At 42.8% G+C, this 23,118-nt stretch overlaps 1 protein-coding gene across 1 annotated transcript; it reads left to right on the top strand.

Annotated features, from left to right (window-relative positions):
- Positions 1–433: 433 nt before the first annotated feature.
- LOC309593759 (nutritionally-regulated adipose and cardiac-enriched protein) lies at positions 434–9,239 on the top strand (the record flags this gene model as incomplete). Its single annotated transcript, XM_082318834.1, has 4 exons — positions 434–451; positions 4,249–4,372; positions 6,244–6,270; positions 9,037–9,239. The coding sequence occupies 4 exons, from the start codon at positions 434–436 to the stop codon at positions 9,237–9,239; spliced, it is 372 nt and encodes a 123-aa protein (XP_082174960.1).
- Positions 9,240–23,118: the final 13,879 nt, after the last annotated feature.

The raw sequence follows: 23,118 nt of genomic DNA, 5'->3' as shown, positions 1-23,118 counted from the left end.
TTCTTATGTGCCTTGCTGGATGACTCTAGTAAAAATAAATGAGACAATTCACATACAGAAAGTGAAAGCTAGATGAAGACTAGAGTTTGACTTCCTTCTTCCTACCTCCATCAGTTTTATTGGCCAAAGTAGGCAGATAAATTCCCTCTTATATTGATTAGTAGCAAGTGATTATCACAAAGGGAGGAAGGAGGAACCAGAGGAGAAGCTAGGTACCACGGTTTGGAAGGCTTTGTCACCTCTCTGTCTAGGATCTACTATGAGCAAAGTTTTGAAGAATGACTTTTTCTCACCCAAAGCTCAGCTTAGATATCCCAAAATAACTGCTGTGAAACACTTGCAGGACACACCAGAGAAGGGATTTTGAGAGCATTTCACAAGCTCTGCAGCTGTGAGCCGGTTGCAGCATGAGGAAAAGCCCTCCATCACCCCAATGTACAGGAAAGAGAAGGTAAGGGGACTCTCTCCAGGTGGTTTTTAGATATGGTGCATTCAGTGAAGATCCCCAGTCCAGAAAAATGTGTCATTCTCCATGTTTACACTGCTTTCACTGCTGGAAAGGGAAGGGCTGAGGACAGCAGCCCCTGCAAGCGCTGCAGACCCATTCAGAGGCTGAGCTGTGGGAAGGCAGCAAGGCTCAAAGGGAGCTGCTGGCCCCACATCAGCTGTAGATGTCTCACCTGCTGTGCTGGCCCAGTTTTCTCTAGGGGAGGATCTTGACCCTTCCCATCGACTCACCCACTCCCCAAATCCCTGAAAGGAAGATTAAAATAGTGAAGCCTACAGAGCTGCTGTGCCCTCTGGTTCCTAGTGCCAATGTAAGCATCTTGCAACCCTTGCTCCACTGGGTAAGTGCAAAATGAGGGCCCCAGTCTGAGCATGCCATGGGAGAATCCATCCAACCACCTGGAAAACAGCACAAAACTGGAGTACTTTAGACGTGTCACAGCAAATAAATAGCTCCAGGAAAAGAACAACAAAAAAAGCTCAAGCCTGTGCATGTAGAGACAGTAAACCACCATATTTCAGCAGTCATGGCAGGTATTTCTGACTGGAAATTGTATATTTGATGATGACCAGCCTTCAGCATTTGACAAGAGGCTGTTAAAGCCTCTTGAACAGTAAATCACCTCTCTTCCTATCAATAATCTTATTATAATGTCTGTAGAAATGTCTAATGTTAAAATCCCACTTTATTACTATAATAATGGATCTAATTTGTAAAACATATAAAGTGAGGCCATAACTGTACTAGAGAGAGATATATGTGATCCCACTACATCTATATCATTTCCTGATGGCTTTAGCCACATATTTTGAATGGGAGAAGGATTAAAAGCAATCCCACTTGCAAGATTTTTGAGATTGGGAATGGCTTCTGGAAAGGAGATCAACATGATCATGGAAATGCAGCAATCATTATATAAAGAACAGCCTTGACTTCACGTTTACGCATATAAATATGTAGGTGTTTATCTGTGATTTGCTCCATTCAGCCCCTTTCCAGTTGCCAGGAAAGCCCTGTTTTTCAGCTGCACAATCAGTATTATCACTATGTGCTATTTTTGTCTACTGAGTACATTTCAAATAACGTCATCCTTCCCAAGCCAACACTGGTATGAAGGGCGGAAACTCTTCTTTCCACTCCTCTGTCATTTGCTGCTGCTCCCATCTGCTCAGTGGCACTGCCTGCTCAGTCCTTGCTGCAGAGAGATCTCCAGACACTTTCCCCTGGTTCTCCCTGTTTTCTTGAGCAAGTGGCTTTCCGACCGAAGCTTCGTGTGGGAGGCTTCATGTTGGCATCCAGAGTACATGTCCCAGATATGTCCAGCCCCACCTTCTGACCCTAATGCAGAGGAGTTGCTGGTAAGTAGTCTCTTGATGGGCGATAGAGTCCTTCTGTCCAACATCTGGAGCTTTTCACAAATGGGTTGTTTTTAAGGGCATATAATTTCCCGACTAGCACTTTGATAGGTTTCCAGCTCCTGTCACAGTATGTTAACACTGGGTTTCTGTCTGAGGGGAAAATGCATCATTTTTTTCTGACACTGTGTAGCTTTGATTTCCATAAGTTGTTAAAGTCTAGCAAATATCGTAAATGCCACTTCATTTTTAAGGTCTTCCTTGTCTAGGTCCTACCCAAAAAGCTAGTTGTTTAATGTTTTTCTCTTCTGATGTGATGTAACTGTTAGCTGTTTGGAAAAGCTCATATGGACAAGAGCTGCACTTAGAGTTATAAATCTCTTCAAATACAAGGTTTGGTTTCCTTGGCTGTGCTACGGGAGGAGCCCTCCCAGCTAAAGCTATAACCACTGCTAGTCTGAGCTGGGCATCTCCTGCTGTGTCTCCCTAAACCTGTCTCATTTTACACAGAGTAATTAAATATTCATTATGCCACAAAGTGTGTGTGTGTGTGTGTGGCTATAGCAGAGTGATTAGGGTACTCACCTGGTAGATGAGAGACCCTGTTCCCAGTGACTGCTCCAATGAATATTTAAGTATTTCATATTAAGTATTCATTGGAGCAAGGACAGAGGCAGACTTCTCCCACCCCCAAGGGAGCACCCAAACACCAAGCTGTACAGTCATTCTTTTGTTCTTTCTTTCTTTATCTCAATGAATATTTAATTACTTGAGGCCAAACAAGATGGTTTCAGTGGCAGAGACTGAGATTGCCTGCTCCCACGTGTGTACCATAGCTCTGATGATGAGGGTGTGCATATAAGAGATATGCATTCATATTCCTTTGGACTTCGAAAGAAGTTGAATCCAGGTTTCCCATACCCTGGATGGGTATTCCAGCTTCCGAGCTGCTGAATAAAAACCACAGATCTCCAACACACACTGTCCCTGGTCATGAGACAGAGGTGGTATGGATTCTTGTATGACCCCAAGCTCAGAGAAAGCGTCCTTATCAGTGAGTTAAGCCAAAATCTGGTTTATAAATCCCTCAGGAGAAGGTATCAAAGCTGAAGATGTTCCTCACTCCATGGCGGTTCCTGCTGGCTAAGTTATGTGCCTTTCTGAGATTATCCAGAGTGTGATGCATAGGGAAACCTACTTATCCCCTGTGCTCTGGGGTCTGACACTCCCAGACTGTAGTTAAAGGGATTTAATCCTGCCTCTGCAGCCCAAGGAGTGGGTATGTGAAATGGTGAGCGTGGGGAAAGCATCCAAAGAGAAAAGGTGTAGAGCAAGTGTATTTGAGTCTAAAACTGGGCAAAAGTAGTAGGCACTGGGGAGTAGAAAGATTAAAGCAGGAAGAAAAACATGGCGGAAGGAGTGTGCAATCACTGAGTGGGGAAATGACACATGAGGGGAAAAAAAGGAGCAGGGACAGTGACCAGAAGGAGCAAACAAACCATCTTAGAAATAATACCCTTTACCTAGCAAAGGAACAGAGGGAAGGGGGAGAAAGAGGTAGAGAAGATTACTTTGATCTTAAAGTAAAAATAAAATATGGAGAATCTCTGCCACCCACTTAGATCTTTGAAAAGGAGAAAATTTACCATCCACTCTCCACTTTCAGAGGGCAGTGAGTGTCTCTGAACCGAGATGCTTTGGATTCACTTTGAGGAGCTGACTGTGAGAGCATTCCTATGCAGAAGAGGGACTTATTACTATTATTGCAGCTCTGTTTCTTGTCATTTGGCAGAATCCACAGCAATCTGATTCCATTATCAAAGACTGAGTGTGACTTCCAAGTAAAAAACAGAGCAACAACATAATTGTGATATTGAAGTGCAAACTACCGTCTTGTACCCGTCAGGACTGTGTCCAAACCCAAGACTGCTGCATAGTCTCAGTTGCTGAAATGGCAACACTGCATTCAGAATGAAGCTGCTTAGCTCAGAAGAACATTTCAAAGGTGCTCCCAATGATGTGGTTCATGTATTTCACATCACATTTATGTCCGTCTACCCCAGGGCTGTTGAGCAGCCACCTTCAGTAACTGATCACTCCAATTTAGAGAAATCCTTTCTGAACACTTTGCTGTCTGTTACTTTAACTAACCTTTTTCATGAGAAGACAGCTTTAGAGTACTGAAGATCTATGACAATGAAGGAATATCCATATTGTCTTGCTATGAATATTACAGTGGTCTGACTATAAATGTCAGAGCAGATGTGTTTCATATCATGTCCTTCAAGGGACATAGTAACATAGCCACAGAAGCTCAAAGCTTCACCCAGATGCATTACTCGAGTTTGAATAGCCATGTGTTTTGTGTTTTGATCAACTCTTTAGACAGGTGACAGTAGCTATCCTCCTTCAATACTGAGGAAAAGGCCACCTGTGGACCAAGCTGTGGGGGAAAAGCGGAAAGCAGAGAGAAGGGTTCGATTTCGTGACCCAGAAGTCATTGAATATGGTACGCTCAAGCTATTAAGCCTTTTGGCATGACCTTTCCAGCTTTTTAACATTCACCCTGTCTGCCCACATCAGCTTCCCCCTCTGATAATGTTATTTGTGATTTTGAGCTCAGCACGGAGCAGAGGACAGACAATTTTTGCTCTGTGCTCTGCAGAATTTTTCTGGTCCATTTGCCTGCCTGCTCTGGGAGGAGACAGGCTCCTGCATCACATTATAGCAGCCTGAGGGCTGTTCTCGTGGTGAACTCCTGAGTCAGCTCCCACAGGGATCACTGTAGACCATGGGTTTGGCTAAGCCCCAGGTCTACCCCAGAACAATTCTTTCACTTATAGAAAAGGATCTCAGACCAAATTTAAACATGCTTATGTCATTCTGGGTAACTAGGATGTAATGGCGGTGAGGGAGCCAGCCCTTTCTTGTTTCTGAGCAGCATGCATGCCACAGGATACAATAGCAAAGGTCTGAGCCTGACTGGCCCACAGGGGTTAAAAGCAGCCAGGATGTAACCATTTCTGCCAACAAGGGCACCCAAGGAATGATACAGCTAACATAACCCCTGGTCTTTCATTCATGAGCCAAAATAACAGTTTGCAGGTAGGTCAGCTGGGAGTGAGCTTAAGCAGAGGTCTAGTACAAGGATCCAGTTTGCACTTCTGCACGTGAATATACAATTCATAACCAAATAACTTTCACAAACTGACCCAACTAAGAAAAATTGTATTTATTGGTAGGGAACTAAAAACCATACTAATTGTATGGTTTTGATATGTCAGTCAGTAAAAACACAGGTGACAGAATGGTAAAATTTCTGTCAGCCACCTGTTTGGACTGCTGCTCAGCTTCTAAAAACAAGGCTTGGCATCCACTACTGTGTTTGTACACAGACCTTGCGTTGGTTTTGCAATATGTTGTTTCTGGTGCCTCCTGATGCAGGAGTGAAAAGCTGTTTCTTGATAAGGTTGTTGACATGGCCTGGGCTTTCCCATCAAAACTGAACTCCTGGGAAGACTCAATGAGTCGGCCCTAAATTCTACAAAGCTCATTTGACTGCTCAAGAGCAGGATTTTGATGAGCTGTAATACCTCCTTCATCTCCCTGCCAGAGTCCATGCTCCCACATCAGCACTGATAATCCTGCAGTCAGTCCAGCTCGGGGGACCTGGTTCATCTCTCACCGGCTCTGAATTCAGCACAGCCATGCTTGAGCTCCAGGGAGCTGCAAGGATGGAGAAGACTCTGATTCTTTTCCATGAAGACATGAGAAATGTCCCAACCCATAATTAGCATTTTGTGTTGCAAGCAGCCTGTGATTTAGACAATTTGCTGTTTGCCCATGCAATGTTATTAATGTAGAGGCTGGTAAGATGAAGGTTGCTGGCAGCACTGAAATTTTTCCATTCTCTGGATTTTTCATCCTGGTTTGCATTTGGGTCCCAGCTGCCAAGAGAAAGCAGTTCCAGGATATTGTTGGATGACAGTTGCATCTGACAGTGGGCTTTGCTCTCTTAACTTTTGTTCTTCTCTCAGCCTGCTGGTCTATCTCATTTCCCTTCTAGAAATGAGGTGGAATAGGGAGGTCTTTTTTGTGAGCTTACTCCTGACCTCCCTGCAACAGCAGCAATCTCTGTCTCTGAAACCCCCCAAACAATATTTTTTTCTCACTTTTCTGAAGTGTTTCTGCATGTTTGCATGGTGTGGGTAGATCCTCATCTGGCATAAATCTGTACAGACAAAAGCAGTGTAAGAGGTAGCCCAGTGTCTATAAGGTGACAGGCAATTTCAGAGACACTGCTTGGTGCTTTTTTTCTTATTCATCTGCTGCAAAGAGGCCTTTCCAGGCATGTAAGAACATTTTCATTCTGTTTTCTAGCCATTTCCTGCTGTGACTACATAGTGGGTAAGTCGAAGTTTCACATTATAACTGTGAGCCATCCATGGCACTAACCTGAGTTTGCTTTGCGGCTGCTGGGATGCACTGTGCAAATATATCCTCTGTATACAAAGCATTTTGTACTGTCAGTGGTTGTTGCTTTTTCTTCTCAGCATATGAAGCACAAGGTGTTGATGAGGTCTGGTGCAGTATTTTAAACAAGACATCGAGTAAGACAAATAGTGGAAACAAAAATGAAATCCCTGAAGCTATTTTTAATTTAAATATAATTAATATATTTTATGGCAATAGAATAGGTACAGGTTTTTCACTAAGATATGCAGGGAAAGCACCCCAAGCGAAACAGTAGTTCTCCCTGCTGACTTTCATATGTGGGGAAGAGACAATTCATTTATATGCTGGCAGCAGGGTAGAAATAATAAAAATAATCTGTTTTTTCTTTTTTGTTTGCAAGGATGTTCAAGGCCAGCCAGCCTCACAGACCCTCAAGCAAATGTGTGTGTCTGGATGTTCTTATGATGGTGATCATTTCTAGAGGCCCTGGCCAACATCCAGCCCCTGCTGTATGCAATGCAGTAAGGGGAGAGGGGTACATATATCCATGCATGTATACCCACACGCACAGAACCATAGTGTTGGGAGGCCAAAATGAAGCAAATGTCCCCACAACTCCTAGCTGTTGTTATTGCCCAGGAAGAAGGGTTGCATGCTGATAGCAATGACAGCATCAGCTAAGGCAGTTATTGGGCTAGGAACAAGGTACTATAGGCAGGAAAGAGCCAGGTGGAAAAGGAAAGACCAAATATCCCTCAGGTGATAGTGGAAATGTGTGCCCAAGGCAGGAACTGAACCAAAATCTCCTGTATCCCAACCCAGTGCTTTTCTCAGATGAGTTGCCTTTTTCTTAGACTGGGCATGTGGCTAGGGCTGAGCGTGCTGTTCCAACAAACAAGTTAACTAACGAGTTTAAGGATTAATTTTCTATTTGTAATCTAGAAAAGAGCAAACTTACATTTAAGCACATAATTGTAGTAATGTGCTGAAGCTGTTGTGAGCATAGCTCATCGCTGTTTTGTGGGTGGGATTATTCTCCCACATTATTTTTTTCTGTTCCTGGACTGAAAATACTCCCTAATTGAGAGGACATAAGGAAAAGTCAAGTTTGCATTTGAGATCACACAAAAATTTTGCATGGAAAGTAACTTTCGCAGGATTGAAAAAGGTTATAAGCACTTCATAGAAAAGGGCTGATGTGAGAAGCTGGTCAGCTTTCACAGAAAAGTTTCACTATTACCAGGTATGCTCATCAGCCAGGCCTCATGCTTTGAAAGGCAGGTAGTCACCCAGTCGAGGACTGTATCTTGTAGTGTGGGAGATCACACAAGGGAAATACCAACTTCCAGATCAGAAATTTCTGTAAAAACAAAAAGTGGTGAGTAGTTCCCTGGCTAAATACCTTCATATCAACCATTCATAGAATAATGCCAAACAAAAAAATTCATAAAAATTGAAATCTGCTCATGGATAATTTGCAAATCGAAAAAAAAAGCTAAATTCAAATGAATAAATTATTTGCTGCAAATAATTCACTCAGATCTATTATGGGACATTGATTTGGTTTCTGGTTAGCTATAAAATGACTGCCTATTAACATTTTACCTTTTCCCCATGCACTTTTTGATACATTATTATGTGTTTCTTGCTTGGTTTTATGACTTTTACCTTCCTCTCTGTACATCTATATGACAGTTTAATTGACTGCTGTGTATTCCAGGGCTCGTAGTAGAAGCTAATTTAAATATGTTACAGCTAATGTTGGCCCTTTTACCCATAATAATACACACCACATTTTTATCTCCTTATTGATTATGTGCATATGGCAGGAAAATAGCTGCACACCACAGGTTTTCATTCAGGCATGAATTTGGCTTTATACTGCATGTTTAATACTCAAAGTGCTTTATAAAATAATACCGATTGTGCAACGGCCATGCAGTCAAACAGAGCAGCCAGATGTGAATCAAACTGGATCCCCAAGGCCCGTGGATGGATACACATGTGCAAGGGCTGAGGCACGGATGCCAGTGAGCTAAATGTAGCCAATCGATTTCCACATGTGTACTGTGCCTGACCTATGGCACTTTTAACATACTTGAACTAGATTTTAAAGGCAAGAAAAATGTTTACAGTGTCCTCCTGCTTAAGAGCAAGTGTGGAGGATGTTCCAGTGTAATTAGCACACCTAGGACTTAGAGAGAGGTTAAACCTGCCAGAACTTTCTAAATATGCCTCTCGGTTAATGGAGACACATTTCGGTTCTTACTGTAATTAGCAGGAGCCCGAAACAAGCTGAGTTACCAGGGAAAAGGACAGAAATCTAGATCTTCTCTCTTTTATGGAACATTTGTGAGCATTAAATATGAAGTAGCTTAATATTTTCCTAGTATTTAACTTAACATTTAGCGTAAAGATATAAAAAATAATTGCTGGAGGGAAACTTGATATCATGCATTAGCTATGGTAATCCTGTTCTTATTGTATATAATTAAACTCTTTAAATGCTCCATTAGATTAGATCTTTTATACTCACCGCCCTCCATCAGGAGGTGTGACTCACTATCACTTAACTGATGCCTACAGAAGTACTCACAACCAGAGCCCTGTGTTCCCAGAAAAGTGGGACAAAGGCATCAGCAGGGGGTCAAATTTGGGAAGTGTTTAAGATGACACTAAAATAATGCTGCTTTCTTTTTTCTCCTCATCACCATTCAGTAGATGACAGGTCATCATCTGGATTGCCTGTGCTCCTGTGGCTCTCATTTTGTGCAGTGCTGATCCTTGCTGTGAGTCTCTACTACACCAGCATGAAGCAAGATGTCAAAGTCCTGGAGGAATTTCAATCCCAACTTGTTATCTTCTTTCTTCAGATAAGACACATTGCTCAGAAATGCTGGACTTGGTTTATGAGGCAGTAGCAATGTCCTCCAGCCTGACAGACATCTCAGAGCACTGCTAACCAGCAAGAGGCAGTGCAAAGCTCCCAGTCCACTCCAGCCGCATGCAGGGAACACGTGAGCATCCACCTCAAAGAGCAAGAAAACCACTCCTGTTGTGCACTGTCCAGCAGCCACTTTTTCTTCTTTCTTTTTCCTTCTTTGTTGTTTTCACATTAGTGGGCAGTTATACTAGCACCTTGAGATCTGTCATGGTTTAACCCCAGCTGGTAACTAAGCACTACACAGCCACTCGGTCACTCCCCCCAGCAGCATGGGAGAGAGGATCGGAAGAGTAAAAGCAAGAAAACTCGTGGGTTGAGATAAAGACAGTATAATAAGTAAAGTAAAAGCCATGCATGCAAGCAAAGCAAAGCAAGGAATTCATTCATTACTTCCCATCGGCAGGCAGGTGTTCAGCCATCTCCAGGACAGCAGGGCTCCATCATACGTAACGGTTACTTGGGAAGACAAACGCCATCACTCCGAAGATTCCCCCCCTTCCTTCTTCTTCTCCCAGCTTCACATGCTGAGCATGACGCCATACGGTATGGAATAGCCCTTTGGTCAGTTGGGGTCAGCTGTCCCGGCTGTGTCCCCTCCCAGCTCCTTGTGCACCCCCAGCCCCCTCGCTGGTGGGGTGGAGTGAGAAGCAGAAAAGGCCTTGACTCTGTGTAAGCACTGCTCAGCAGTAACTAAAACATCCTGTATTATATCAACACTGTTTTCAACACAAATCCAAAACATAGCCCCATATTAGCTACTAGGAAGAAAATTAACTCTACCCTAGCCAAAACCAGCACACAGTCCCACCAAACTCATGATCCACCATCCTGAACAGCAAACAACTATCTGAATTTTGTTCCCCAAAGAGCTTATAAACTGCTGATATGAGTAGCAGAAGTAGAGAGAGAAATACATTGATCTGTGCAGGCAACAGCAAGCTCTGAATAAAAGTCTCCCAAGTCTCAAGGCAAGGCTTTAAACACCAAACCATCTTATTCCTCAAGTCTCCTAAGAACTAGTCTGTGAAAGTTAAAATAAAGCTGAGCTATTGCACAAACACTGCTCTGGTGACCAAAGGCTTGTCAAGCTGCTACGTTTATAGACCTGAAATGATTATTAGTAAAATCCCGGCAAATGGCTTGCTTGCTTCCCTTCATGCATTTTTTTCCTCCATGGGCAAAAGCTGTTTCTTAATGTTTCACTTGACTCCCAGGTGTGAAAAAGAACATGAAAACTCATTTAAACAGTAAATAGTTTATTTGTCTAACATAATAAATAGCAGCATTGAATCCCAAGCTAATTATCGAATCAGTAGTTTAATCCTCTGGGTTTGATTCAGTCCATAAACCCCACAAGCTGAGCTTCCAAGATTTATGATAGTGCTTGTATTCAGTCAGAGGTTATGCTTTTATGCCTGGGTGTTCAAGGCCTTATATAATGGTAATATGGACTGTTTATGAAGGCATGGGAGGCAAAGCCCCTTTATGCCTCCATTGTCCCACCACAGTATGCACCTTTCTGAAGGGAATCCTTTTAATGGAGAACATGCAATAAATGTGGAATGGTGCTCTGGGTGTCTGAGAGAAGAACAAGTGAATGCAAGCTTATGAGCTTCAGCTATGTTTTCTTCCTAGACAAAACCATTATAATGAGGTCTTTAGGCCTTAGATTATTGTCAAGCAGCACCTGATGCATGCTTGGGTTTATTTGGTATGATAAGATTGACATCAGAACCTGTAAGAGCTGAAAAAAAGGAAAAAGAAAAAAAAAAAGAGAAAGAAAACACTGCAGAGAAGATGGAAGAGACGCCTGCAAGACCTTGGCTCGAACTCCCCTGCCATTGCAACCCACCAAAAAGTAAAAATGGTGCTTTATTTTCAATTGATTTTTTTAAAAAGAAGGCCATAACTCTCTGCCCCAACAACCTTCCAAGCAGGCCAAGGACTTCAGCCAGGCAGAGGATACACAGAAACACATTATACAGACTTGTCTCAAGAGAGCGGGCAGCAACTTCATTGAAAACGAGTCCAAAAAATTGCAGTCCAAGACAGAAAGAAGTGACTTCAGTGGCTGTTCTCATGCTCCTCCTAAGATGTTAAAGGCCACAGCAATTGCATTCAGCACGCTGCCAGTCTGGGAAGCAGAGGTTGCTGCAGGAGGAGTGTTTAGCTCAGGGGCTCTTTGTGCAAACCGCTGGGGTACCCCAGCTTGGAGGGTAAGTTTCACTGCTGCTTCCCTTCCCTCTCCCCCATCTCTGCCCTGCTGTTCAGGTAATAAAGAAGAAAGGTTTTAAACTTGTGTGCTGGTGAATCTCTGATGGAAAGGTTTGGTTTGATACTTGCATAGGGCAAGGAGGTCATTACAACTTCTGTTTTCTTTCTTTAATGTTTATGATCTTTCCAGTGTTCGTGTTGAAACCCTGGCAAATCATTGGCATTCTTTTTTGGCTCCGGACTGACACGTGACCCCCAGCACACAGCAACTAGCCCCTTCAAAACAGGAGCCTTTTCTGAAGAGATGGTTCCCTCACAGCAAGTCATGGCACATTGCAACAAGAAAGCAAAGCCTGCACTGACAAGAACTGAGCAATTTGAAGAGCAAGAGCAGTAGAGTGAACCCTTCCAGTATGTTAGCAACCTGGTTTCCGTAACTTTAAAACAAGCCAAACGGTTAAAGTAAAACAGGAACTCCTCTTAGGACTGTGAGGGAAGATGCAAAGGCAGTGTGAAATCCGTATGTGTGCTCACCTCCCTGCACAGCTCCCCAGGAGATGGGCATGGGACCACCTTTCCTGTGGGTCTGCTTTAAATGGAAAATGGCCACATTCTCCTTGCTGGGGCCCAAATTTATCAGTGCAAGTGAGAACGGCTATCGCATCTGGGCTGTCAGGGAAATTAAGCAGAGGAATGGCTATTCTTGGCTTCTGCCTAGGCTCTAGTTGGGACAGTTTTGGACATGGGCAAAAGCAGCACTTGTGTTGTGTGTTGAGGACTCGCCATGGCCTTGCAAGGCCTCCCAGGTCAGGATTGTTTACTGCCATCAGTCAGACATGTGGCAGGCTGCAGAAAGGCAAAACACATTTGCTGCAAAGCCAGAATGTTTGAAATAAATAAAAGCTAAATCCCATCCCTGGGAGAGTGGTGGCATTTTGCAGGTAAAGAAACTGAAGCTGAGAAAGCCAATGCATCTGCGCAAGTGAATGAAGCAGGTCACTAACAAGGCTGGGAATAGGAGCAAAAATCCCAGCTCCTGGGCCTGCATTTAATTATTGCTGCACAGCTTCACAGTGGACTTGTTTTATTTCCTTCTCACACTGAAGCTCTTTTCCTATTCATCCATCCTGCTTACGCACACACACATACACACCTTTTCCCACTCTGCCCCTTCTTTCTGTTCTTTATCCATCACAGATCTACCCTCACTGCTGTGATCTGGACAGGATTTCTCCTTATTTTTGTTCAATGCCGTTTTTCTAGGTGTGACATGTGACTGTTTGTGAGTCCATGAGTTTGGAAGAGTTGACAGCAGCTCTAAAGTACACAAAATTGGCCGTGTTGGGTAATATTTCCCTTCCGTACAACTCCAGAGAATTGCCCATAAAGAGGTGAAAAAAGAGGAATACATAATTTATTACAAATGGTCAAGATGCTCACCTGAATTCACGCTGGTGCCAGCGTGGTGAATCACTTCAGAAGCCAAGAGTCCTGAAGCCAGCCAGCTCTGAGCAATTATTTAATCCAGCTTGGAAATGGTCATGCTTTTGCTTTAGAAGGCTGAAAGAGAAGTGATGGAGGACAGGGATCTTGCAGCAATTTTTGAAGCAGACAGCAAGTAAGTGGGCTTCCCAGGAGCAGTGTCTGGGGTGGTAAGACTCAAAGGGACAGAAGAGAGTAGAATGAGGTCGGTGCGTGAAAATGGGTTAGCAACAGGGCCTAAGGGTAGAAGTGCTGCCTAATATCCCTTATGCAATGGATATTAAATTAATGCACAACAGAAATCGGCAGACCACAACAGCAAAGGATAACAGTTTTGGCAGCATTCAGTACATTCCTGCAGCAGGAACGGAGGGCAGCTGCCAACACTCTCTTCAGGCAGGCTCACCGCATCAACAGCACCTGATTGCAGTAGCAGGCGTATCCATACCCATATGATTAGAGGAGACAGAAAAGGACACAGTGAGATGACACTAACTTTTTTTCCATTAACCTCTTAATACACTCAGCATTAGTACTGGTAAAAGGTAGCCCTAAAGACTGCTTCTAGTCCCACTCCCTCCCTTCATCTCTCCAACCCTGCTAGTCTGGAAACAAGTTAATGGAGCAGGAGAAGCCCACAGCAGCAATTTGAATTGTCATTTCTGCCTTTTGCCACTTTGAAGCAAGCAGAAGGGCTGGCAGCATGTGACTAGGAAAAGAGTATTACTGGCTGCCCTCAAGGAATACCTCAGAAACATCTAAGATAATAGCGTGGACTTGTTTCTTATTAATTCCTTGCTCCAGGATAGCTGTTGGGAACCTTTAGGCCCACCTCTGAAGGGAAAGGCTGACGCTACGTGAAGAAAATTAACCAGCTGTCATTTAGAAAATGAACCTGCCCATGCAGCCTGTGGTCCCCCTTTACATTTGGTAACAAGATGCCTTTCAGCTGCATGCTGACATGGGAGCATCTTCTCCTTGCCTCCTATGGCATTAGGGTTCACTGTTGGAAGATGGTACCAGAAGGGCTCAGGCAGCTTAGGATGGTTGGCTATATCCTTGACTATACAAGATGTGGCATGCAGATGCTGGGGAATGAGTACACGAACTAAGACGCTACCATTGACTTTGAGAACAATTTTTTATCTTACATTGTAACAATTTAAATTCATCTTCAAAAAGCAGGCACAGAAATATTGACTTTTCAAATAATTTATTTGTGTATATCACCAAATCATAAAAAGCTAATGCACTGTCCAGCAAAAAGCATCAATATATAAAACACGTTAACTCATTATCAGTAACACTAGAGTGTATCACTTATACTGAACCCAGTCCAGCTCCTACTAAAGCCAAAGAAAACTTTGTCAGTGACTCCATTAGCAGAAGGATTGGACTCAGATTTTTTATTTGCTCGTTGTTTACAAAGAGCTGTATTAAAATGCTAGTAAAAAGCTTCCCTTTTGAGACTGTATCAAAACAATAATAAACCTCACTCCAATTCTGTTTCTGTCAAATGCATGCAATTAAAGCTCCAAATCAGCAGTCATTACACTGCAAAAGACCACACAAATCAAGAAAGATAATGTTCAAAACAGAGCAGGCTCTACCCTCAGTTTGTGTGGACTGGCGTGGCTCCAGCGTGGCTCACAAAGCTAAGCTATATACACCAGCAAAGGATCTGCCCCTCTACTGCTTTCAATGGTTAAACAGATTATGAAAAAGTGTTCAGTTTTGTCCCCAAATACCCATTACGTGAGGACCTCTAGCAGCATAACACAACAGTTAATCTAGACTCTTATAAAGCTTTTCCCATGTGGCTATGAGAAGAGACAATAGCTTACGAATGCGTAAGTCACAGGACATCCATTTCAGAGAGGCTGAAATGCTTTCAGGCTCTGCACTGACTTACAAGCAAGAAAGATCTGCTTCAGGTCTTTGCAGGTGGTACCACACAAAAAAAACCAAACCTTTTAAAACTAGGGGTGCTAATGAGCTCCATTCAAAAATGAGCAAGTCTACAGAGATTTGGGCACAGTCTTTCCTTCCCCACACAAGCCACAAGCCGCAGGGGGCAAAGGGCCAGCTGTAGGGTACCTGGATCTGCCAATGTGGAAGGAAGAGGTTTCCAAAGCAGGCCCTCCAAACGTGGTGGCAATGCCAGCACCTTTACTCTAGGTATCTGCACAGCTGACAGAGGTGGCTCTCTCCAGAAGCTGGGTTTAGGCAAACACATACTTCAAGGAGATGCTCTGCAGTTTGTGAAGCCACAAGAGCAGGCTGGGGCTGAGCAGACCAAGCAAAGGTTGAAATTGGTGTCAGCGCTGCCAGCACAGGCACTGCCATGCTGGATCCCTCACATCGCAGCCTGAAAGCCGAAATCCCTCATAGCAAATGCACTAGCAGTTGTCCCCACTACCTATTTCTATTCTGATTTATGGCTCTCTCCTGTCCCCCTCAGCAGTCCTTGTCCCCAGTAGGAAGAGACATGAGAAATAAGCCCTGATCAGCTTGATGGCAATAAAATCCTCTGAAGTTTGCAGGAATGTTTTTGGAGATGAAAGGATCCAGGGGAAGGACATGTCAGTGGAACTGTTGATTTTTGTTGTTGGTGGTTTTTTTTGTTTATAAACCTTTATAAACCCTCTCAGGAGTGTGCCTCAGATCGCAATATATTGATTTCTCAATTGTGTAGCTTGGGCTGAAATATAGCAATAGTTTTATTCAGAGAGTATTTGACCAGAATTGCCCTGATGCCATCAGTCTGCACTGGTTGTGGACTCCAATGCATTGGTCCTCCCCCTGGAAGGACGCTGTTCAGCACAGAGCTTCTCGGCAGCATTTAGCAGAATGCTTGCAACTCAGGAGGACTGTGGTTTAATAAGGAGACTGTTAGTACCTTTTGAAGTAAAGTGTTGAACACTGTTTTAACAATGACAGTTAAAACTGTTGCAGCAACCTAGAAAGTGGAAAGGATTAACTGATTAAATCAAGATCCAGTGTGTTGCTGGAAGATGTGCTCTATTTCAGACACAAACTGTTGGACTTCACAGTGTTAACAGGGAACGATAATTCCCTCTGCTGCAGGAGTGCGTGGGGGAAGAGGTCTGGACTGTGTTATGCAGAATACCATGACAGATGTTTTTCAAACATTTTCCCACCTTAAAATCTATGGTTTAACATAGCACTCCTCTAGCTCCACCAGGTTCCTCAAGGGATTGCTGGCACCAGCCTTGGGCACCTCCTAGAGCAACATGTCACCCGAATCAGGCCTGGTTTATGTAAAGGGAAGGGTTTGACGTCATACCCCAGAGAGCCCGAGTGAGAACAGGAAAAATCTGCCACAGTTTTTCTTATTTTTTGACAAATGTAAAGTTTGCCATAGGAGCTGCAATTTGTCTCACATTCATAAATACTCTTCAGAATCTGTATACAAACTGGAGTCAAACTTGCCCAAATCTGGGGGGAAACAAGGGGAAAATAAGGAGTAAATAAATAGGTAGTTTTGTCACACAACTGTTTACTCACTTGTGTGAGAAGTCATCCAACAGGTCAACAGCAATGATGACTCTTCGTTCCCACCTCCTGGCAGGTTGTCTCAACCCTCACTTTACAACATAGTCAAGCAGAAAGGGGGAACAAAAACTTCTCAAACTGGGTTTCCACCACATACAAATAATTCAAGCTATTTCAGTGAGCAGCTCTTCCTGCCAAGTACTTTGTCTCCTTGATAAACACCAGAACCAGCAGGAATTAGGAATTTCAAGCCATGTAGAAAAGCTCCAGCAGGAGGATTTGAGGGGGATCCAGGATAACACCATGGAGGAAGCATTTGCCATGAAGATGGAGGCTTGTGTCTCCCAAGGCAGAGGGGGAGATTAAACCTGTGCCTCACAGTTACTTGCCAGCAGGGAGGGCTGGGGAAGGACCGTTACAGGCATTTTAACAGGTAGCTCATTGCTTTCTGCCACCCTTGTGAAACGCAGATTTTCAGGTAACATATAACCTTCCATGTCTAACAAATCACAGTTGCTGGCTTTTTGTTTTGGTGAGGAAAAAAAAGAAAAGAAAAGAAAAAAAAAAAGCATTATTTGACCAATCAAAAGGGCTATTCACCCTTCTTGGGTGCTGATGCCCATTTTTTAGGAGCAAGAATCTGGCAGGAAGCTAATGAGTTAAATCCTAAATCTTTTCACTATCTGTGAAAATAGGATTTAGATTCTCACATGAATTCAGTTTTCTTGACTATTGTGTGCAATAACAGTTCAAGCACTTATAGCAGTTATAGCAGCTATGAGAGGTAGAAAAGTTTAAGCACTCAAGTGAATACATTCACGTTAATCTATGTTTGCAATAGCAGTTCAATTACACTCTTTGGCATGAACAAAAGAAACTAAAGAGAAAGCATTGTTATGTAAATACTCTTCCCAACAACAGAATGGAAAGATGCTATCAATTACATGCCTGCATTGAAATAAGCAGTACTTGCTATATATTAAGTAAATTGTTGTCTAACCTCTCAGAAAGAAATGTTAAGTTTTCTGAGAGAGTGCGGTTGTGTTTTTCCCTTCTATGTTAAGAGTACATCAAAGTGCTGTCTTCTATGCAGTTGTTAGATTCGTAAAGTATTGAGTGAAATTTTGTCACTTACTTCAAAAAAAAATCAAAAATTTCTTAATGTGTATTTGTGCATATTAAAATACAGCTCAGGTTAAGTTTCCTCTTTCTTATGGAGGACAAAAATAGGAACGTGTACTTCAAGACATTAGGACCACGAACAGAAATAATTCTAAAACAATTTCACTGCTCATGAACCTGTATGAGTGTTTTCTCACTGCATGCAGGTGTGGAAACTAGCCAGGCAAAACCTGCCTCTCTTCCCAGATTGCCTAAGCATAAGGAAAGGACATTCGTGGTCTCCAGAGCAAACATTCCAATGAGATAAAAATAAGCTATTTCCATGAGCAAAGGAAATGGTCTGAGGCACAAATTTAGGATCTGGATACAGACAGGATTCCCGTTAGCTCAAGGATGTTCACACCCAGGCCATTGATTTAGAAGAAAAGAAAAAAGTTTTGTCAAAACCTAGATTGGCTTGTCACAAAATACCGTAAGACTTGCCAGTATGAATGACTGTCTGGATTTTTGTTATATTTATCATTTAAATAGTAAAAGTGATTTTACGTGCAATATGTTTGAGGTGGGGTGCTTTGGAGAAGGGAGATGATAAAAGCCACGTTCACCCAAACACCAGGTTTGTATGTACTTTCTTGCACTGAACAGTTTGCAGCTGGCATCCATTCTGAATTTGCACATTTGATATTGCATTTTCTGAGACCCATCAAGTAGATCGATGTGTGATTTGAGGTTGTGTGGAAACCCTGTTTCCAGCATAAAGCCTATACAATGGCCTGTGGCTCACACTTCCTAGCAAGGGGACCCTGAATTCTGCACCCACATGAGCCTGAAGAGAGTCCTATGCACATCTCCCATCAGGAGATGTTCTCCAACCATCAACCTAAGGGCTAAGCTGCATGAGGTGCGAACAACTGAGGTTGGACCAATATGCAACAAAGACTAAAAGATTCTGGAGGACAAATGAAGGTGAAGCATGGCTTTGTATCTCACTGATGAGAGCCTTCAGGTGTCCAGGGGAATCCTGAGTGTCCTCTCTCAACCAGTCATGCATTTCACATGCAACAGCCATTGCACCAAGAAACCCCAAAGCCCTCAAACCAGGAATCAGTTTGTCCAGTCTATCCCTCCATTTCAGAGAATAACACAGCCTAGGACATTCTAACCCGCTATTTACATCAGGGGTTTAGAAGAAACAGGGCAAGTGTACGTATTTTCTTAAGGTGAGTTTTCAGGTTATTTTAAATACAGAGGGTTAGATTGGTTAGATTCTCAGACACCATGAATCAGCTTAGCCCTTCTGTCCCTCAAGAACGACACACTAACTTGCTACACCAAAGATCTGTTTGAGTTTCTTCAACCATTAAGACAATAAATAAGTTTTCAAATTAATTCTCCCATCTAAACTCCCACTACTGAATAACTGTATTATGAATACATCTTTTTTCCCCTTTGTCACCTTATCTTTTCTAACAGCAAATAAATGACTGTTTACAAAAAGACATGCTGGCTGTTCTGAGCCAGAATATTGTACTGTGTTGCAGAAAAGCATGGTTTGGCAACCAAAGGATTGACACTCCTATCAAAATATCTCCTGTTTGTTGCCTGCAAGTCTGTATTTTAAATTAATTAATAACAGTACCATGTTCATGCCAGGATCACTGGTCATTTAGGAGTCCATGGCGCAGAATTCCTGAATTAGGGGAAAAGCACCCCTTGTTCACGCAATATAACTGTAAAGTGTGTGCTCCTGTTCCTTGTAGCTCTGCTTCCATCCTGAATAGTACATAGATTAAATCAACGATGTTTTGTGTTGGTGAGGGAAGGCTTTGAAGGGAAATGTGACTCTGCTCCTAACAGGACTAATACAGCTAACATCAGGACATTACCCAGAGATAGGAGAGGAATTAAAACATCTGCAAACCCCCATTAGAAACCCATCTCAGCTCTTTGGAAGTTGTGCACTGGCCAGTGCTTTCCTACTCTGCTCACATCACATCCACATCCACCTCTGGGTATCATAACCTATGTATCATTGCACAGATCCTAATACTAAGTAAGAAAAAGGCAGTGTAGAAAGTTAAGGGAACCTAACAACTACTCTGACCTAAGCCGCCTGTTAAGAGAAGAGCCTATAGCCACATCACAGAAGAGCAGTGGAATTCTTTCTGGCATATATCTGTGTACATTGTACATACACACATATACCACCTCCTGACAGCGAATGCTTTCACGACAAGGTCCGTGTACTCAAGCATCCATCACTGGTTATTATAACAACCAGTTCTCTAAGGGACCATAGAAAAATTGCCATAGTACACATTTTTAAAGTATATCATCATGCTCTTATTTTTGTGATTCCTATTGAAAGTTCACAGCTGAGATGCCTCATGAATTAGTGAGATAAGGAGTTATGAGCATTTGTGCCCTCATGAGGAAATTCTGTTCCAAAAAATGGCTTCAATTGTTTCTCCAGTATAAAAATAATAATGAACAGCATTGATCTAAAAGCTCAGACGACACTTGTTAGCTCAGATTTTTCTAACCTAGTGTGGACTGCTGGCAGGGAATTGGCAAGGAAATTAACCGCAGATGGTAGCCAGGATGTGGGGAATATATTCAGTCTAACAGAGTAATTGTGTGGCAACACCCTGGTGCCTCAGAAAGCAGAATCCAGTTGCATTTGACTAAGTAAGGATCTCCCTGCGTTACTAGCAATTTTCACAGGCCAAAACAGAGATCTTTTGACTGTGGTTTTAGCATCACAGGGAACACGGTGACTAAACAACTGCATCCCACATTCTTCACCAGAATGGTTCACAGCTTTATGAGGGGCAGCAGCAGGAGGGGCTGCATGGGCAAAGGCCACGAAGCTTTTTCCCCTTCCATGATGTGACAATAAATAAATAGAAGTATAAATACCACACAAGGTTCTAGTTCTTTGAATACATCTCTTGCCAGACTGTTTCCAGAGTCCTGCTTTTGGAGGTGGCAAATTAAAGAAGGCATTGAAATATCACAGAAATGCAACATTTGACTCAGAGAAACTCCTACTACAGCCACACTCTGCGCTGGTTGGCAATGGATGACTAAAAGCAGAGGTCAGAAATGTGCAAGACAGAGATGTGTGTGACAGAGAGCATAGGTATGTAAGTGTGTACAAATAATACCGCCATTCTAATGCATTTCAGCTTGGCATCACCAGGTTGGCCTGTGTGTCCAAGCTTTAGGAGAAGAGGTTGCAGAAAAATAAATTAAAACAAAAAAGCCCAAGGATACCCTTCCTCCCCTCAAGTCAGCCGGAGAGCTTCTCACTGCATGCTCTGCCTTCTCAACTGCCCAGGGGCTCCCTTCAAAACTAGCTTTGCTTTTAAGCATCACTGATGCTTGCAAGCTGCGTGCCAGCCTCACCCCACCTGGTCAAGTGAGGGAAGCTGGGGAAAAGAGACTGAGACGCATGTGGGACTCAAAGGAGAGCCTCAGCCTCTTTTCAGTTTACATACCAACTCCAACAGCCAAGATGCTTGCTTCATAAGCACTGAAATGCAACTGGGGCTAGAAGGATTCGTCCAGGTAAATGAATTAGAGAGGCTAAGCTTTGATGCCAAAGTTAAGAGGTGAGTCTGTACATGTACTTCTGTTGGGCTGAACTTTCCAAAGGCTGAAGTGAGGTTTTTCATTCCTATTTACTTTTAATTCGACATGGGATCCTGGCTGCCCCACGTGCTTCAAAGATCCCACTTTTTGTCTATTAAGCTGCAGAACAATGAAGATAGTGTCAGGGAAATAGTGTCAGGGTGACACATGCTACTGAAATTGCTAACCACAAAAGTCAACAAGAGTAGAAACCCCAGGACCAGTGTTTGCTGCTTCTCATGGAAGTGGAAAGGAGGAAAAGACCCCAAGACAAGGGAAAAGAGAGGTAGAAGAGAGCATGAGCTCTGGACAGCCTCACTGATGAGCAGCACCTTCTTCCTCCTCAGAACCAGAGACAAGGCTTGAGCCCTGGTATCTCAGACCAAGGATGAGGAGGGGACACTTGCTATCTTCTACCTTCTGGTTCTTCAAACCCCCAGGTAAGATCAGGAACAGTGGTCCAAACCCACACGTTACTTCAGCTTAAGCCTGATTTGGCACATACATAAAATACATTACACACAGCAACAGCAAGGTTCCACGTGAGGAGTAAGTCATGCACTGAATTAATTTGTAGGGAGAGTCTCATTGCTGAATCCAGTGAGACTGAAAGGAGAAGTAGTGTCTTTTACAGTTGGAGAAACAACTGGGGAAACATAGGAAACAGGCTAACTTTTAGAACCCAAGCTCTTCTTCAGGGTATGAAGGGGAAAGTCATGCCCTGGCAAAGGGCTTAGGTACCTGCAAGAACATATCTCTTATTAGACCAAATTAGTTAAAAAAAAAGCATTCCAACAGTCCTGATGTCTGAATTTTAAATTGGTATTAACTAACTTGATCAAGGAATTGCATTCCCTTGTGGGCAGAAATCAGATCGAAAAACAAAATCTCTCTACAGACAGCTGTGGCCAGCTGGGGCTATAAGCTATGTTTACAGGACTAGCTCACTGCTTACAGTCCACGGAGGGTTTTTTCCCTAAATCTATGAGAACAATTTGGCTGTTAAATGTAATGTTAGGTTTTATGCCCTAAATGCTTACAAATTCAGGGATTTTTTATGACTTCAAATTCTGTTTCAACCAAATACTTAAGCAAGTACTTAACTTCAAGCACCTGACAGTCCCCAGAAGACAACAGTAAATCTATATGGTTGTGCTAGCCCCAGGCTTGAGCTCTGATGGGGTAGAAGCCTGCTGTCTTCTCTCCCGAACCTTCTTATTTAACAGGCAATATAGATATGCATGGTTTGCACTTGTGTTGCAATAATTTGAGTCTCAACTCAAAAACAGCTGCCACAGGCAGCATCTGTATACTCACAAAAATTTTTCTTCAACCTAAACTGAACTGTTTGCTTAAGTTTTCTGCTGAATCAGGGTCTTCTGTGTAATGTGTACCCAGCGAGAGCTGCCTAATTGTAGTACAACTTTACTTCTCTACCATGCAAATCCCACACTCATCGGAGTGACTCTCCTTAATTATCGGATCACCTTCTCATCTCAACCATCCACTTTATTTGTTGAAGCACTGGCCAAGCAAAACTGAACGCAACAACAAAGTTACTAGTGAGCTTTGCAAAAATAACAGTTCTTCTCCCTTTTCACAGTAAAATTAATCAGCCCTGGAACTCCTGCCCGTCAGTGGGGAAAATGGACCCATTCAACACTGAACTACCTCTAAAATAACTCAGCTATTTGAGCTCCTTGCTATGTTTATAGATATATAGATACCTACAATGCAAATGTTTACAGTAATTTTGCATACCCTATATGAAACAAATATCACAAGTAAATTCTAATACTCAAAACTGAATAGTATACAATGTTAGGGACCAAGTTACATTTATAAATGCACAAGCATTAATACTACCTATTCAGCATAATTTCTTAGTA

The sequence above is a fragment of the Platalea leucorodia genome (genome assembly GCF_965183815.1).
Source record: "Platalea leucorodia genome assembly, chromosome: 7".
Lineage (NCBI taxonomy): Eukaryota > Metazoa > Chordata > Aves > Pelecaniformes > Threskiornithidae > Platalea > Platalea leucorodia.
Note: the sequence above shows the minus strand (reverse complement) of the source record. Positions and strands in the feature narration are given on the sequence as shown.